The 15,288-nt window shown below is 56.0% G+C and overlaps 1 protein-coding gene across 11 annotated transcripts in view; it reads left to right on the forward strand.

Moving 5' to 3' along the window:
* Window positions 1–15,288, forward strand: part of OPCML (opioid binding protein/cell adhesion molecule like) — a 334,851-nt gene that overhangs the window by 314,371 nt on the left and 5,192 nt on the right. For all 11 annotated transcript variants that reach the window (XM_040534084.1, XM_040534081.1, XM_040534083.1 and 8 more), the window contains one exon: window positions 15,057–15,182. In XM_040534084.1, the coding sequence (XP_040390018.1) occupies window positions 15,057–15,182 (126 nt within the window). The remainder of the gene's footprint in view (window positions 1–15,056; window positions 15,183–15,288) is intronic.

Genomic DNA, 15,288 nt, shown 5'->3' on the forward strand with positions numbered 1-15,288 from the left:
TTACGGCCACTGATCAAAGCAGGGAAAACCTCCCTCGGCCTGTCAGCTCCCCGCGAGGTACGGGCAGGCGTGGGAGACGGTGACGTTGGGCGTCTTGCTGCTTGCACAGGCTGCTCTGGGCTGGTTTCCCTGCCAAATCGCCATGGGATTTAGTGGTGGGGCTCCACACCGGTGATGCTGGAGCAGAATGGGGAGGGCTTGGCTTTGAAAGAGGGGAGCAGAGCACGGAGCATCCCCTCCACCCCTTGGTGATTTACGTAGGAGCCGTCCATCTTCAAAGTTTAATCGGTTTATTCTGTCTGCTTTCTAATCATGCTAATCCATCCAGTCAACACCTGTGAAGTACCCGAGCGCTTTCAGCCTAATGAAATTAACACCAGCCGGCAGCTCCGTGCAGCCCCGACAGCCCCTTGCCCTGCAGAGGCAAGCTGGGATGGGTGGGTTTGTGCTGCCCCACAGGGGCCTTCTGCCCAAGAAACCCCTCTCCCTTGCTCCCATCAAGCCACGGTAGTTTCCCCAGGGATTTTGGTGGGGCTGGGGGATAGCAATTGCACTGTGGACCACCCGGGGAGCACCATTGAGGCAGGGCTGGTGCAGCACGTGGGGATGCAGCAGAGGCTGCAACGAGCACGTTAGCATGAGAGTAAGAGCGATTACATCTCCTCCTCTTCTTCTCCCCTCTTCATGCTCCAGCTTGCAATAAATCTCCGGCACCTAACGCCCAATATCTTGCGTAGTAAAATCCCCATGCGATTATCTTATCTCATTAAAGCAAGGCCAAAAATCCTTTTATTCCACAAAGACGCTGGTGCCAAGAGCCGCAGCGGTGAGGAGCGGAGGGGAGCAGAGGGAGCGCAGGCTGCAGTGCAGCCGTTCCCTGGCCTCGGAAGGGGGAAGGCAAGGGACAGTTTGCATCCGAAGCGACTGTCTGGTAGCAAGGCTCAAAGCACACAATTTGCCTCATTTGTTCTGCCAAGAAAATCCATCTGTAGATGCCACCGTGCTGTCTTGTGGACAGGGTGGCAAGGGAAGCAAATCCTGCTCTGTTCCCACTTCGTCTCCAGCACCACTGCTCAGCGCTGCTTTGTGGTGGCTCAGAGCAAGAGGCACTGCCGAGCAAGGCAGGAGCTGAGGGAGAACAGCACAGCCCTTCGCTCAGGGATTAGTTTTCGTGCACGCAGGCCATGCAATTGCCCAATGCCCCCTTTCTGTCCAAGCTCTCCTGGCATTAAATACGTGCGCCAAGCTCGGGACCCTCCTCTGCAGAGGAGGCGGCCGTCCCGGCGGCACTCCCCGCACGAGCAGGCAGTGATGACCAGTTAGCATCCGTGTTCAGGTCAATTAATTTATATTTGTATTTTGCAAAACTAAACGTTGCCCAGATAGATTATTGATTCTTTGTCCCTGTGTTCAATTTGGTTTTAATTGCGCTACTGCAGGGCCAAACCTTCCCTCCTAGCAACCCGGCGATAAATCTGCCAGTGAGTCACAATCAACAGTAAATGTGTCTCTTCGTGTCATTATTAATATGTCTCTTGGATTGGTTCATTACAGCAGTTAACAGTGGTTTATAAGAGCGGAGATGGCGGGCGGCCAGAGAGCTTTTTTCTCTCCCCTTGTATTTTTTCCTGGCGGCTCCCCACGACGACAGGACGGGTGCTTGCAGGCATGTGAGCGGCGTTTTGGCGTGTCAGCCTGTGGTGGGGAGAGTCCTGAACATGGAGAGATTGGGATTTCGTGTAGCGCAAGGAGAGCGTGAGCTGCCCAAGCCTCCTCTCATCATCAAGAGCCTGACCGGGGGATGCTGTGGGGCCAGGGGCTCCCGTGCTGCTCCCTCTGTCCCCGGTGAAAGGGAACCTGAGTGGACCTCCCGGGGGTGAATTGAGGGGAGCCTGCACAGCAGGGCAGCTTTACTGGCACTAATGGCACCAAAAGAGCTCTAATTTCTCCGTCAGAGCAATTAGTGGAAGGCAAAGCCTTTTGCCTGCACTGAGCTGTTGATGAATGTAGCCAGGAACTGTGACTTTTGGGGCGAGGAGTGAAGGCAGGGTCCTCTGGAGCACGGGGACGGGTGCCCAGGACCTCAGGGACCCTTCTTGTCCCCAAATGTGACCTCTTGGAAAGCCACCACCTGTCCTCAGAGGGGCAATGAGCCAGCAGACCGCACCGCGTCGCACTGCAACATCGATCTGGTGCCAGGAGTGCAGGCAGGGCACAGCCGTACTTCCTTGACCCGGGCTGTTGCAAGAGCCAGGATGTATTTCAGGCTTGAATGCCGAGCTCAGGGTCAGTGCTTTGGAAGAGGCTGTGGGTGTTAAAGAGCAAGGCTGGCGTCCTTCTGGCAGCAGAGGATGAGGAAGGGAGGGAGGGAAGGCAGCAAAACGCAGGCAGCAGTGGGGCGAGCGCTGCGGCAGGGCGAGCTGAGCAGAGCGGAGAGGGTAGGAAGGATGAGGAGAAGAGGTAGGAGGAGGTAATGAGAAATGGGATGGAGGGAATGACAGCGAGCCTTTCCTGCGCACAATAAATGGTTAATCAAGAAGTTATAGTGATGCTGCAGAGCCAGGCACGGTCAGGCGGTGCCACTGACGCAGCAGAGCATCCTGCAGGCTTGGTGGGGGACTTTTCTTCTGTGGCTTTACATCAGGTCTGGAGAAATGTGGGATAGCGTTTGGGCTGACAAGAGACGCTGGTGGGACTTTGTAGATATCTGCTAACAAGGAATATTTTCCAATTTGCAAGTATTTCTGAAAATCTGCTGGCTGACACCGCCGTGCCTGTGTGCCGAAGCGGTTTCGTGCGGCGCGGCGTTGCTTTGGGATCAGAGCACAGCGGCGGGCGGAGAGCTCAGCGGTGACCATCAATACTGTCCACCCCTACCAAACAGTGGTCGTTGGTATTCCTCAGATGTCCTCTATTTCTGATTTATTTAGAGAACCCTCCTCTGTACTGCCTTAATCCCACTCACCATAGATTTTTCATTAAAGCCTCTCCCGGCTGTCGGCATCGTTACTGTTAGTTTCTGGTCGGTGCAATCCATTTTCCTGTCTCGGCGTTTCGCTGCTTTCCTCTCCCCACGAGCCAGGGTGGGTTTTGGAGGACCACAGCCTTTGTTCACGGTAGCAAAGTGCCGTTGGGTGTCACTTGGCAGCAGGTACCTGCCAGATCTGCTTACCCCGAATCGGTCCCGTCTCACTTGTCGCATCCTCCGCCTCTCGGAGAGGCGGCTGCAGCTCTTCAGCAAGCGTCTCTAAAGCAAATTGAGTCTTTATTTTTCCCTTCTTCCTGATAACAACTGACTTCTCGAGTCTCTGAAAGGGCAACCCCCCCACTGGCCTCACACCGTTCTCCCCTAAGACAGGCTGTGCTGCAGGGCCCCCCCGCCACCGCCGCTTGCACAACCGCTGCTTTTAAACTTGCTTTTATCCTGCTACCTTTGATATCCAGGCAGGAGCTGAGACTGTGATACTTATTAAAACCTTACCGGGAGGCTGTACAGTGCATAATAAGGCAAGAGGAGCAGCTCAGCCTTCTTCAGTCGTAGGAAAGACCTGATAATGTGCTGTAAATGCAGAAAGTGCTTCACACGAGTGTCAGTACTGTTGCTTATTATTAGGAGAGTTTGGTGGAGGGGTGTGCACGTGGCGCACAGCAGCTGCAGCTCAGCCTGGAGAAGGGAAAGGTTGGGAGCAAGCAGCAAGGCAGAAGTGCAGGATGCGGCCAGGAGCAGGCTCCTGTGCTTGGGAGCCTTCCTGGGATGCTTGCTCCTTATGGGGTTATTTAATTGTCTTAAGAGAAAAGATGATAACAAGGAAAAGAGGAGATGGGTGAGGTGCCTGCAGTTGGGATGCATTTGGGGAGGGGGTTTGGGGGTTGTTCTGGCTGGGGGTGCAGGTGGAGGTGGTCCCAGTGGGGGATGAAGAGCAGCCCGTCCGGGTGGGCAATGTCCAGATGTTGTTGTCCAATGCCAAAAAAGGTCCTGTTGCCATGTGTAGTGGGGCCGGGATGGCAAAGTATGTCTGGGATTGAAGGTTTGCAAGGAATGGGAAGGAGGAGTCTTAGATCACACTGCTATCTCTGTCTTGCTGGATGATGCGTGGTGTAAAAGCAAACCATCCCGTTTCTGCCCGTATCGAGTGCTCCACTCGTTATGGTATGGCCCCATACCAAGATGGGGCACCGGGAGGTGCCCCCCTCCTTGCCCTGAGTCTTGGAAGGCTGTGGGCTCAGCCCAGGTCCTCAGTACGCCCTTCCCCCCGCCCCCAAGCTCCTCTATTGGTATTTTTCAGAAAAGTGCACAAAAATTGATGCATATTGGCTAAAATCGCAGGTTGGGACCATACAGCGACAGGCGGAGGAGGCTCCTTGCTTGCTTTTTCTCCCTTCTTGTTGTTCAAACTGCTCATCAGGTGGGCTGCCAAATGGGCCAGCAAAGTTTGGACACACTCTGTATCCGAGCGCATCTTCCCCTTCACTGCTCCTCGGGGTCTAATTAGGTGTTTTCTTGATGACTGTGTTTGGAGGATAGGCTCCGGCTAACCCTGACTGCACCGGGTTAATCGTCCCGGTGGGGAAAAGCAAAACAGTGATTTTAAGCAGAAAACTCTCCCGTAGTTTGGCTTCGTAGCAGTGGGGATGGAGTGCAGGAAAATAAAGAGAAAATCAAAGGGCTTTTAAGAGGAAAAGGAAAAAAAAATCACTTAGAGTGGAAAGAACTCTTCCCAGCAGGAGCAGAAGCCAAGAACACATAATGTCCGTGGCGGTTAAACTAATGTTTCACATTTCCTTCTCCGGGGGTATTTGCTCAGGTGGGGGTGGGGATGGAAAGGGCCCCAACCGGTCGCCGAGCAGTTTATTGAGCTGCTCGCTGGATGGCACAAGAGGGGAAAAAAACGAACCACGAGCGACTGCAGAGGAAAAATCAATTAGTGCAGGCACCGGTAGAAAGAAGGAGGGGGAGATGCTGGAGAGAAAAGAGGGTTTTTATCATTCCAGGGTGGGGAACCTTTGAAAAGTGCTATGTAAAGAAGTGAAAACCTCTGCAAGCGGCCAAAACCTGGAGTGGTTCTCATGTGTGGCATCGCACTGCAGGAGGCAGGGTCTGCAGAGAGGGGTGGTGGCAGGGGGAGAGGAGAGGGGTCATGCAGTGGTGCTCTGTAAGGTGTCATTGCAGAGAGGAGATGCTTGCTTTTCCCCCAGTTATGGGGCACGAAGAGCCTCTTTTGGTGTTCCCAGACCGGGAGAAGAGCTCACATCTTAGAGCCGACAGCGTTTCTTGGGAGCAGGGAGGCGTCACCTGTCAAGGCACGGTGACACCCAGCCTTCAAGGAGAGCACTGGAGGCTTGCCCTGGGGTTTTCCATTTGCACCGCTATCTCCATATGTTTACCTAAACGGAGCCTGTGGGTGTAATTGTAATTACACACTGCTTGCGGGCTCGGGGTTGTGGTGCTGGAAGCAGCAGGGTCTGGTCGCCGCCGGCACCGAGGAGGGCTGGCCAGGGAAGTGGCAACGGGAATGGAAAGGGGATGGAGAGGATTTCCCAGGGATGGAAAGGAGTGTCTGGGAAAAGGACCAAGGCGTAAGCAAAGGGGAAAAGAAGAGGCTACAAAGGAGCAATGGCTCCCCAACTCACCGTCCCTTCCTCCCTGAAGAAATGGAGAACAGACAAAGAGCACAAAGATGTAAAACGTGGGAGATGCGGCAGGTACTGGAATTCAAAGCCAAGGAGAGCCCAGAGAAAAGCAGGAAGGAATAGCAATGAATGGAGAACAAGGCAACTGGAGGGGAGAGAGAAGAAGAGAAGAAAAGCCCAGAGACTTGTACAACAAAGAGACAAACGAAACGTGCACACGCACCCAACATCAAAAGATCAGGAGGCAGCAAAAGAGAAAAATGAAAGAATAATGAAGGAGCCGGGGCACAAAGAGGGGGGTGGTCTTGAAAGAGAAAGAGCTGGGCCTGCAGGAAGAGAACAGCACCTGCTGCCATGGGTTTTGTGAAGGAAAATGGGATTGCCGAAGAGCTGGTGGCACCATGAGATGCCATGGCATGGCAAAGGAAGGCAGCAGGGCCCCTTCCCCTGGTGGGGTCCGAGCAGTGACCTCCCAGACAGAGCTGCTGGTGGTGACCAAGCTCCCTGGCCAAGGGAGGAGCCGTGGGATGGTGGGAACAGAGCTCTTTGGTGGAGCTGGGCAAGAGTTTGATGGGCAAGTGCTGGTGAAGGAGAGCACGGTCTGCTGGGGAGCTCTGAGGGTTGTGGCTGGGCTGGGTGCCCACGAGAGCAACACCAGCGGTCTGGGAGAAGTCTGGGGAGGTGCAGAGCTCCAAAAAAAGAGTCCAAAAAAGCATGAGAGCAGCCAGAGCACCAGAGACATGGGAAATATGGACGGGTTGGATCTTGTTCAGTGGCATTAAGGACACTCATGACCTTAATTAAGGAATTAAGGAGACTGGTGAGGGTGGGTGTTGGAGCAGGAAAGCTCACTCGTGTCTTGTGTGTGCACGGCTGTATGTGCGAGGTGAAGGGCAGCATAGTTGGTACAGGGAGCAACTGAAGGGTTACTGGAAGATGCTGAATGCTGGAGATTTGATGTCGCAGCGGCACGTGCCAGGAACCTGGGGCTTTCATGTTCCTGCTGTACATCGTGAAGGGAGAGCAGAGCATCCTCCAGGTGGCTGGGATAAAGCGCTAGCCCAAAATCTAGCTGGGTGTATGGAAGAGGACACGACTTTCAGCTGTAGGAAGTGATGGGGAGCATCCCCTGGCTCCTCTTCTCGAGGCTTTTTGAAAGGAGGAAAAAGCCCCCAAAAGCAGCTGGCAGCGGGTGGGTCAGTGCGGCGGGCATCGGGAGCCGGTGGAACAAAAGAGCGGCAGCAGCTGGATTAATTACCGCAAAAAGCAAAATCGTCAAAGTGGGGGCGAGAACGGGAGAAGTTGTTTCCTCATTATATTCCCAAACAGAAAGAACGTTTTTATCGCACGCACAAATAGCTCCCTGGGAAGCACTTTCACTTCCTAATTGTTCATAAATTTACTGACAGGTGGTTACACAGTAGGTATACCACTCGGAGTTTCGGTTTTATTGCTTTCACTGTCTCAACGCAAAAACCTAGAGAAAAAGGGGTGCGCAGGTGGGAGACATTGCCCAGCAAAGGCAGCTAGATGCTTCTGCTGAATTTTCCAATTTCTTGTTCACGTGAGGTCCCTGGCACGTCCAGATTTTGGTTTTGCTCTGATGAAGGGGTCTTTGTTGGTTTGTTTATCCTATCGCTTTGTCTCATGAAATGTGGTTGTGGCCTGAAGGTGTCATGTCACCCTGCATGGTGCTGTTAGTTTCCAAATCATCCAAAATGGGGGGCACACGGTGCCATGGGAAGGCTCTGACACACCTGGAGACAGAGAACATGCCATGTAATGCTCCCAGGCTCTGAAGGCATCTGTAGGAAGGTGGTTGTGGTCGGTTTTCCTTTATCCCCCTCTCTTTGGCTTTGCTCAGATCGCGCTCTGAGTGCAAAATACCTCATCTCCGTTGTGACATGATTTGTCTGAAATGTTACGGGTTATGATGCCTGCCCAGCCGCTCCATGCAAAGCGTGTTTTACCATGGGAAGGCAGAGAAAAGGCAGCATTTAAGAGCAGGAGAAGGGAAAAGGGAAAATTCCCCCCCCAGCCAAAGCGCTCTCGGAGCGCGCAAGGTGGCAGCGTGACGTGCCACTCGCGGGACCGAGGAATTTGACAAAAATCATCCCCGTGCCCGAACTATAGCTGTCAGATGCGCTTAATCTATTATGTCGATAAAATCAACTCTGACGAGCCTCTCAGATTGTGCTGTCATCAAAATTGAGTTGACGAGAGGTGATAATCCTCGCTGTCGACAAGAAGCACTTTGGCATAGCTCCCAGTGGTGCCCCCTTCCCGGGAACCAGGCAGGACACCGGGCGCAGTCGCACGGGTCACCCTTCATGGGCGGCCCCGTGTTGGCCATGGGGATGGGTTTGTATCCCCATCTTCTGGCTGCCAGACCTTCTTTGTGTCCCTGATGGCTGTGCTGAGGTCTGGCTGTTAGCCAGATGAAGTAGGGGTGAATAAGAGGACCAAACCCCAAAACCCTGGGAGAAGCGAGGCGGCGCGCAGGGACCTGTCTCTGTTTGCTGACGGGGACCGGTGCCGTCCCGCTGTTCTCCCCATCTGCAAAAGGAAGCAAAACTTGAGCTTTCAGCATATTTCCCTCCTTTGTGCTGCCTTTCCTCATGCTAATTAGTCCTTGCCCGGTGACACCTCTGACAGCTCCATCCTGCCCGTGCTGGGGTGGCTCACGTGGAGCTGTGGGAGCGTGGGGTGGAGGCAGCTGGGGGTGCTGGGAGGGAGGCAGCAGGAGAGCCGGGGGGGGAACCAGAGCTGTGCCAGGGTACAATCCTGCTCCCTGCAGCGGCAGCACGTCGTGTCGGAGGGGACAGCTGGGGAGGGGACGGGGCAGTGCGAGCCCTGCATCTCCCCAAGAAAAGAGCAGACACGTGAAGCTTTGGGGCTGGACCATGTGGGACGGTGCCCGTGGAGGTCCTCACGTCCCCGCAGGGCACTCAGGAGGAGATTGTCCCCTTTGGGGGACAATGCCGAGGCAGGGGTGGCTGGGAAGCCGTCCAGGCGCCCATCTCGCTGCTGCAGATAAACCGTCCGTCCTCACCCATCTGGCAGTAACGAGAGGGAGAAATGTGAATAGCAATGGGAGGAGATGAGAGGTCCATAAATACTGGTGAATAAATAAAAGCATTAACATTTAATGAAAGAGGGCTGCAGCTCTCCTGCCAGATCCATCTCTAGCAAGAGGGAAGGGAAAAGCCTCCTGGTCAGGGGGGAGCAGGGAGGGGGTCTGGGGAGTCTCAGGGAGCACGCACAGTTTGTGGCATCGTACCTGGGGCTGCCCATGTCTGGCACCGCGGCATCTGACGGAGCAGTGCTGCACGTTGGGCTGCTCTTTGGGGTCATGCCCATGGCAGAGCCAGTGTTGGCATCCCTGGCTGCAGCCAGCCACCACCTCCGACCTGGGCGGCATGTGAGAGGGGGCCCTTTGCCATTTTTCTTAGTCTCACCAGCACGCAGTGCTGCTGGTCTGGTGGAGAGGCGCTGTGGTGTGGTCTGTAAGGCTGCTGGGAGGGTGTCCTCAGAAAGCATCCATCGGGCTGAGCAGGAGATTTGAGCCCAGGCACTTTTCCCACTGGGTTGCAGGGGCTACGGCAGAGTTGTGGGGTGTCTGCCCTGTGCATTGCAGTGGTGCTGTGCTGGGAACATTCGCTGTGCCGTAGTGAAATGTGAAGCTCCAGGCAGGCTTTGGGTATATTTGGTGGAGTTGTTGGTTTATTTGTGGAGTGTTTTGCATCTGGGTCGTGTTGCAAGGGTGCTGTGCTTAAGGGCTGCCCATGCCCAAAACATGCCAAATGCAAGAAGTGTCGCATCCAGGTGAGCAGCAGTGTCCCACGGGTCCCCATTGCCATTTTGCACGGGTAACTGGCTCTTAGCAGCAGGTCTGCTCTCATTTTGGGATGGGTGGCAGGGACAGGGGCTGTCTCGGGGCATAAAAGCCACCGAGCGCTCTCGAGCAGCCCCCTGCTGCAGGATGCCGGGCACTTTGCAGAGCCCGCAGGCATCCATCTTCTCCTGCCATATCCCAGGTGTAGGAAGAGGTCTCTTTGAATGGATTAGGAGCTAATGATCTGGAGGGACATCCGTTGTGTATGTCAGTGCTCGCTCAGCCTCGCCGCTCCGTGGCGTGCAGCATTAATGAGCTCGTGGCTAAAAATAGCCGGCCGCACTCCCCGGGCCGTGGCGGCGAGCGTTCCTGGTAGGGATCTGGGATACGGCGCGGCCAGGAGCCAAGTCAGCCCCTGTGTGTTTGCGTGGGGTCGATAATCAGGCAGTAACTACCGGAGAGCTGCCTCTCGCCGCGGGGGTTAGCAGGGAAGGGCTGTGCCCCTTGCTGTAGCCATCCCTCGTGGAATCAGGGCGTCTCGCAGTGCCTCGTGAGCTCTGAGCTCTCCAAGCGCTTGGCAAGAAGAGCAGTTTGCTGCTGAGCAGGGGCATGACTGGTGCCGGTGTCCAGAGTTTGGGGGAGTCCTGGGGGCTGCCTGCATGTGCTGGGGATGGGTCCCCAGCTTATGGCACGTATGGCCCCCAGCCGTGCCGGTGTCACTGGTGCGTGAGGCCACGGCCAGCCCCACAGGGCCACCAGCAGCTCTGAGTCAGGTTGGGCAAGTGGCATGGGTGTCCCCATGGGTGTCCCCCCTCTGTGTGTGCACAGCTTGCTGGTGGCACAGGACCAGCACCGTGTCATGGTGGAGAGCACCAGAAACTGATTTTGGGTGCAGAGGCTCTCCAGCACCGCGCAGCATCGTGCAGAAGGGCACACACCATCTCGCTGTGGCTCGGGGTCCAGGAGGGCAGGGAGGTGAGGGGAGGCACGGGGTTTTACAGGCCCCACAAGCATCAGCAGGACCCGGTGTGCCGCAGTCACCTGGGCCCGATGTAAAATATTAATCGGCACATCGGGCGGTGTGGGTCTCGAGCGGTAAAGGAAGGAGATAAATCACGGGCTTATTGTTATTGAATTTAGTGGCATCACTTTCACATTCAATTTCTCTCGCCCGCTTTCTGAACAAACAAGAAATTACAGACCAAATGTATTTTTTTGGCCTAGTGAACATTATGCATTAACTTACCCCTGATTAATATTACACAGGGTCGACGCAATCCTCCGCGGGCTGCTTGCCGCGCCGGCGAGACCGCGAACCAACGCGCCGCTCCCGGCTTCCTAGGGATTTACTTCACATTCAATTTGCTCCTAGTAGTGGGCTTTTAAATGGAAAACAAGACTATTAATAAGGGGGTAGAGCTGCAGTGCTGCCGTGTTGCCTTACCCCTGTAACTCTCCAAGACAAGCATCTTGCAGCTGTCCCACGAGCACTGTGTGCCGGGGGGGGGGGGCTGGAGAGGGTCCCCCAGGGTGGGTGATGGCCACATCGGTCCCCAAGTGACTGTAGAAGGCAGCTGGAGATGGGGCTGTACCGTGGTGACCCCCCTGCAAGCCCTGTTTTGTACCAGTGGTAGCCAAGGACTGCTAATTTGGGGCAGGGATCTGTGCCCCTTGAACAACTGAGGAGCATCTCACCCCTTTTCTCTTAAATATCGTGTTATCATTGTGCCGTGGGCTAACAAGAGCCGGTGTGTGAGATGTTGTAAAGTGTATTATGTGTGTCAGGAGACAAGAGGCAGAGCAGGCACTCCGTGTACTTGCTCGAGCATCGGCCCCGGTTTTGCTGCTTCTCTGCTTATTAACACGTTTGCCCAGGGATCATTTATTATGTTCTATATTTAGTGACAGGAGAGTGTCATAAATGTTGGATATTATCTGCACAGGGGATGTAGGACAGGGGGAGGGCCCCCAGTGATAGCTGCGGAGAATCAAAGATAAGCCAAGAAAAGCTTGCTGTTGACATGTAAATGAGCAGGGCTAGCACCTGCAGTAGTGCTGGAGGATGAGAAGTATGAAGAGGGTTTTCCTCCTGGTGCTTTGGGGATACAGGGAGGCTGGGGAGTGGGACTGGAGAGCCTTTTGCCTCCGTGCCCATGGGTAATCTCAAGCCACAGCAGCGCGAGAGGGGTGTGCTCTTAGCTGTGGCCGTGCGGGTGCCATGCCCATACCTGCATCGTGGTGTTGTTCGTGGGGAATGGCTCATGGGGCAGTGTTATGTCATGTTTCTCATGATTCTCTGTGATTCTCACGTTTCTCTATGATTCTGTGTTTGCTCCTGGCCTCATCCTGCCTCCCAGCTCTCGGGTCCTGTTTGCTGACAGCATCCCTGCGCAGCCCCAGCTCCCTCCTGCCCTGCTCATGAGTTAAAGCAAAGGCAAAGGCAGCCTGCCCTTGAGGCTGCGTGCAGGGGAGTGCAGTTGGTGGGATCTATAGAAATGTAATCAGGTTCCTTCGATGTCCTCCTGCGAGTCCCTGTAACCTCGTAGGCAGTGATCGCTGTCGTGCTGGGTATTGAGCTGGCCGGCGGCCCCACGCTCTCCAGGGGCACCCACCCCCCGTGCATCCCTGATGGCTCTCAGGAGCACTTTTGGTGGGATGAGGTTGGGCAGCAGCGAGGCACGGTGATGCAGTCCCGTTTCCCTGGCCCTGGTCACCCTGGCCCATCAGGGTGTCTGTCTGTGGGCTGTTTGTGCGTGGCTGAGTTGGGATCATGTGGCGGTGCGTAGCTGTAGGAGCAGTGAGTACTTCATGCTGAAGCATTGCTGATGTAATGCAGCTGCCTGCGCTGGGGCTGGGCTGTATTCTGGGTCGTTCTGCTTGCCTTGGATTCCATTAATAGTTTTTTTTGTTTGTTCGTTTGTTTGTTTTTTGCCTGCCCTGGGCATGGTTTTAGCTCCTTGCTCATAGGTGGTTCCAAGCACGGAGCAGGGAAAGTACCAGGAATGAGCTGGTCCTGGTCTGCCCCATGCCCACCGCATCATGGATAAAGCTGAGCGTTGTCCCTGGGTGCTGCCGGGATGGAGAGGGCTCTGAGCAGCTTTAAGTGCTTGGTGTTGGGTTGAGGTGTCTCTAAACCTTGCCCAGCTGCAGTTCCCAACACTGGGACACTCACTGCTTCCCTCCCTGCGTGACACCTCCGTGCCCTGCAGGAAAGCTGCCTCCCACCTGGGTCTTGCACGAGGGTCACTCTTGTGGTCACCGTCACTTGGGGGAGAGGGCAGCTCTGATGGGAAGAGGCAAAGAGGCGCGGTGCCTCCATTGCCTTCACAAGGCCTCCGTGGCTAGCCTGAGCTGTTCTGCTCGTGGGCCACGGACTGTGGAGAAAGGGCACTGTGGGAGGGGGCTCCCAGTTACCTGCATGACGTGGGAACTGCAGAGCAGCAGGGGTGGCCAGGCTTTACTGCGGGAGCAGGCAGCTGCCCAGTTTCTGGGTGCTGCTGCAGGCAGCAGTCCTGCTGTCTCACGGGGTTTTGGGTGCCTGCATTCCCTGTGTCCTCCCAAGTCCCACCCGGCAGCCCCAAACCCATGCTGTCAGCAGCAGTGAGAGGTGCAAGGACACAGGTGGTAGCACAGAAAGCTCTCTCCTCATCTGACCGAGGAAAGGCACCCCAAAGGGGGGTGTCTCGAGTCCTTGGCACGTTGTTCCCATGCCAAAGGTCCCCGCAGCAAGAATCGCGGCGAGTCGGCGGGGTCGGAGCCCGGTGCCAATGTCTGGCCGCAGAGCGAAGCTTCTTGTGTCAGGGCTGACATCTCTCTGCCTGCAGAGCAGGAGAAATCCCAGCTCTGTGGCTGGGTTCCCACATGTGCGGGGCCCCTTCCCACAACAGACCCGTCAGGGACAAGCCGTCGGAGCGTGCCGCCCGCACTCGGAGCGCTAACTACATTTTTCACCGGTTGCCGGCGCGCACTTTTCATTTTTGGATTGCCAGTCTCCCCTGAAGGACTCAGACAATCTCCCTCTGCTATAACAGACTGTACTTCTATATTAAAGTGTCAAGTTGCTGGGAAATTTACTGCCTCGCAGGGCCCATCAGGCGGCGCAGGCTCGGCAGCGCCTTCGCCAGGGGGCTGCGCCGGGGAGAGGGCTGGCTGCGAGCGCACGCAAAGGCAAGCCCAGCCTTGTGGCCACCTGGGAGCAAAAGGTGCTCTCGGTCTGTATTTTAACCCTTTTCTTGTGACTTTTTAACAAGGCACGGGCATCGGTAGAGGGTGAGCACAGCAGGGCCGGACCAGCTGGTGGAAGGGTGGCAGGGACTGGTGGCAGGGCGCTGCCCTAAGGACGAGCTCCAAACGCAGTCGGTGGCTTAGGTGGAGGGGCCGTGGCTGCTGGCACTGTGGTGAAGTGGGCCTGGCAGTGCCGTTGTCCTTATGGAGAAGGACCCACGTGCCTGGTCTGAGTGCTAAGAGCATCACCCGGCCGGCACGGGGCTGTGCGTGCCCTTCTGAGGCTTCTTGGGGTACACAGAGACCACCGTGGGCTGTGTCCCCTGGTCAGCATACCCTCCCCTGCGCTGCCCCATCCTTGTTTTTCTACGGGGGCAGCATGAGCTGCTGGTGGACAACGTGTCACCCCTCGCTTGGCATCCCTCGGTTGTGTGGCTGTGGCATCCCTCCCTCTGAGGTGCAGGCAAGGCACCGACTGGTGGAGAAGCTGTGATATGTGTCACACACCACGCTTCTCGTGTGGCCAAGAGTATGGAAAAATGAGGCAGCAGCCTCAGTGGGGCCGGGACGGTCCCCAGGGATGGGAGGAGAGAGGCTGTGCTTGAGCTGATGGGATCTCATCCCTTCCTGGGGCTCGATGGCGATGTTCTTCCGGCAGTCAGCCCAGCAAAACACGAGAGCCCCCAGCAAAAAGGTTGGGCGTGTGGCACCACGTGCGCCTGGGCTCACGGCATTGCTCGGAGAGGGCTCATGGGGCACAGCACCTGGCAGGGCCGGGGTGGAGCTGGGTTTAGGGAGAGCCATTCTGCATAGTTGGGTCAGATCCTGGGGGTGGCATCCTCCAGCCCCACGGCCCAGAGTGCCAGAGAATGGCGTCGGCAAACGGGATTTAATTGCTTTTTGCCAGCGACGGGGATATTTATGGGTTTGGAGAATGCCAAGTTATTTATTAGATGGAGTATCAGGGGATAGACTAATATAAATCACGATGGCCGGCATTGAATGGAGCAGACAATCAGTAATTTAGAAAGCTTTAATAAAAATGCTAAAATATGAGAGCTGTTGGCGGTCGTAACGAGAATCGGTTATCACGGCGGTGCCCGAAGCAGCGGGGGCTGGTGATTTGGGGTGGGTGGGCAGACCCCAGGGCTGTGCTCAGGCTGGTTAGGGATGGCATTTTGCAGGTGTGGGGTCAGTGCTGGGGAGGAAAATGGGGCAGACACCGATGGCTGATGGCAGGCTGTCCGTGTCAGAGGGGCGGGTAGCATGTATGGCACGGGCCCAGTGCAGCAGACCCGCTGCACCGTTTGGGTGGGTCCCAAACCTGGGTGTTGATGGCCCCCCCCCGTTGTCGTGTGCCTTGCAGTTCCCCCCCAAATCGTCAACATCTCATCAGACATCACCGTGAACGAAGGCAGCAGTGTGACCCTCATGTGCCTGGCCTTCGGGAGGCCGGAGCCCACCGTCACGTGGCGGCACCTCTCCGGGAAAGGTGAGAGGAGGCGCGGGGATTTCGGGAGCCACCCGTGCTGGATGTGGGGCGCTGCTGGAGGGAGGGCTCCACAGGTCCTCCTGCTGGGGGGGCACAGCTTGGAAGG

The sequence above is a fragment of the Cygnus olor genome, chromosome 22, assembly GCF_009769625.2.
Source record: "Cygnus olor isolate bCygOlo1 chromosome 22, bCygOlo1.pri.v2, whole genome shotgun sequence".
NCBI classification, from domain to species: Eukaryota; Metazoa; Chordata; class Aves; order Anseriformes; family Anatidae; genus Cygnus; species Cygnus olor.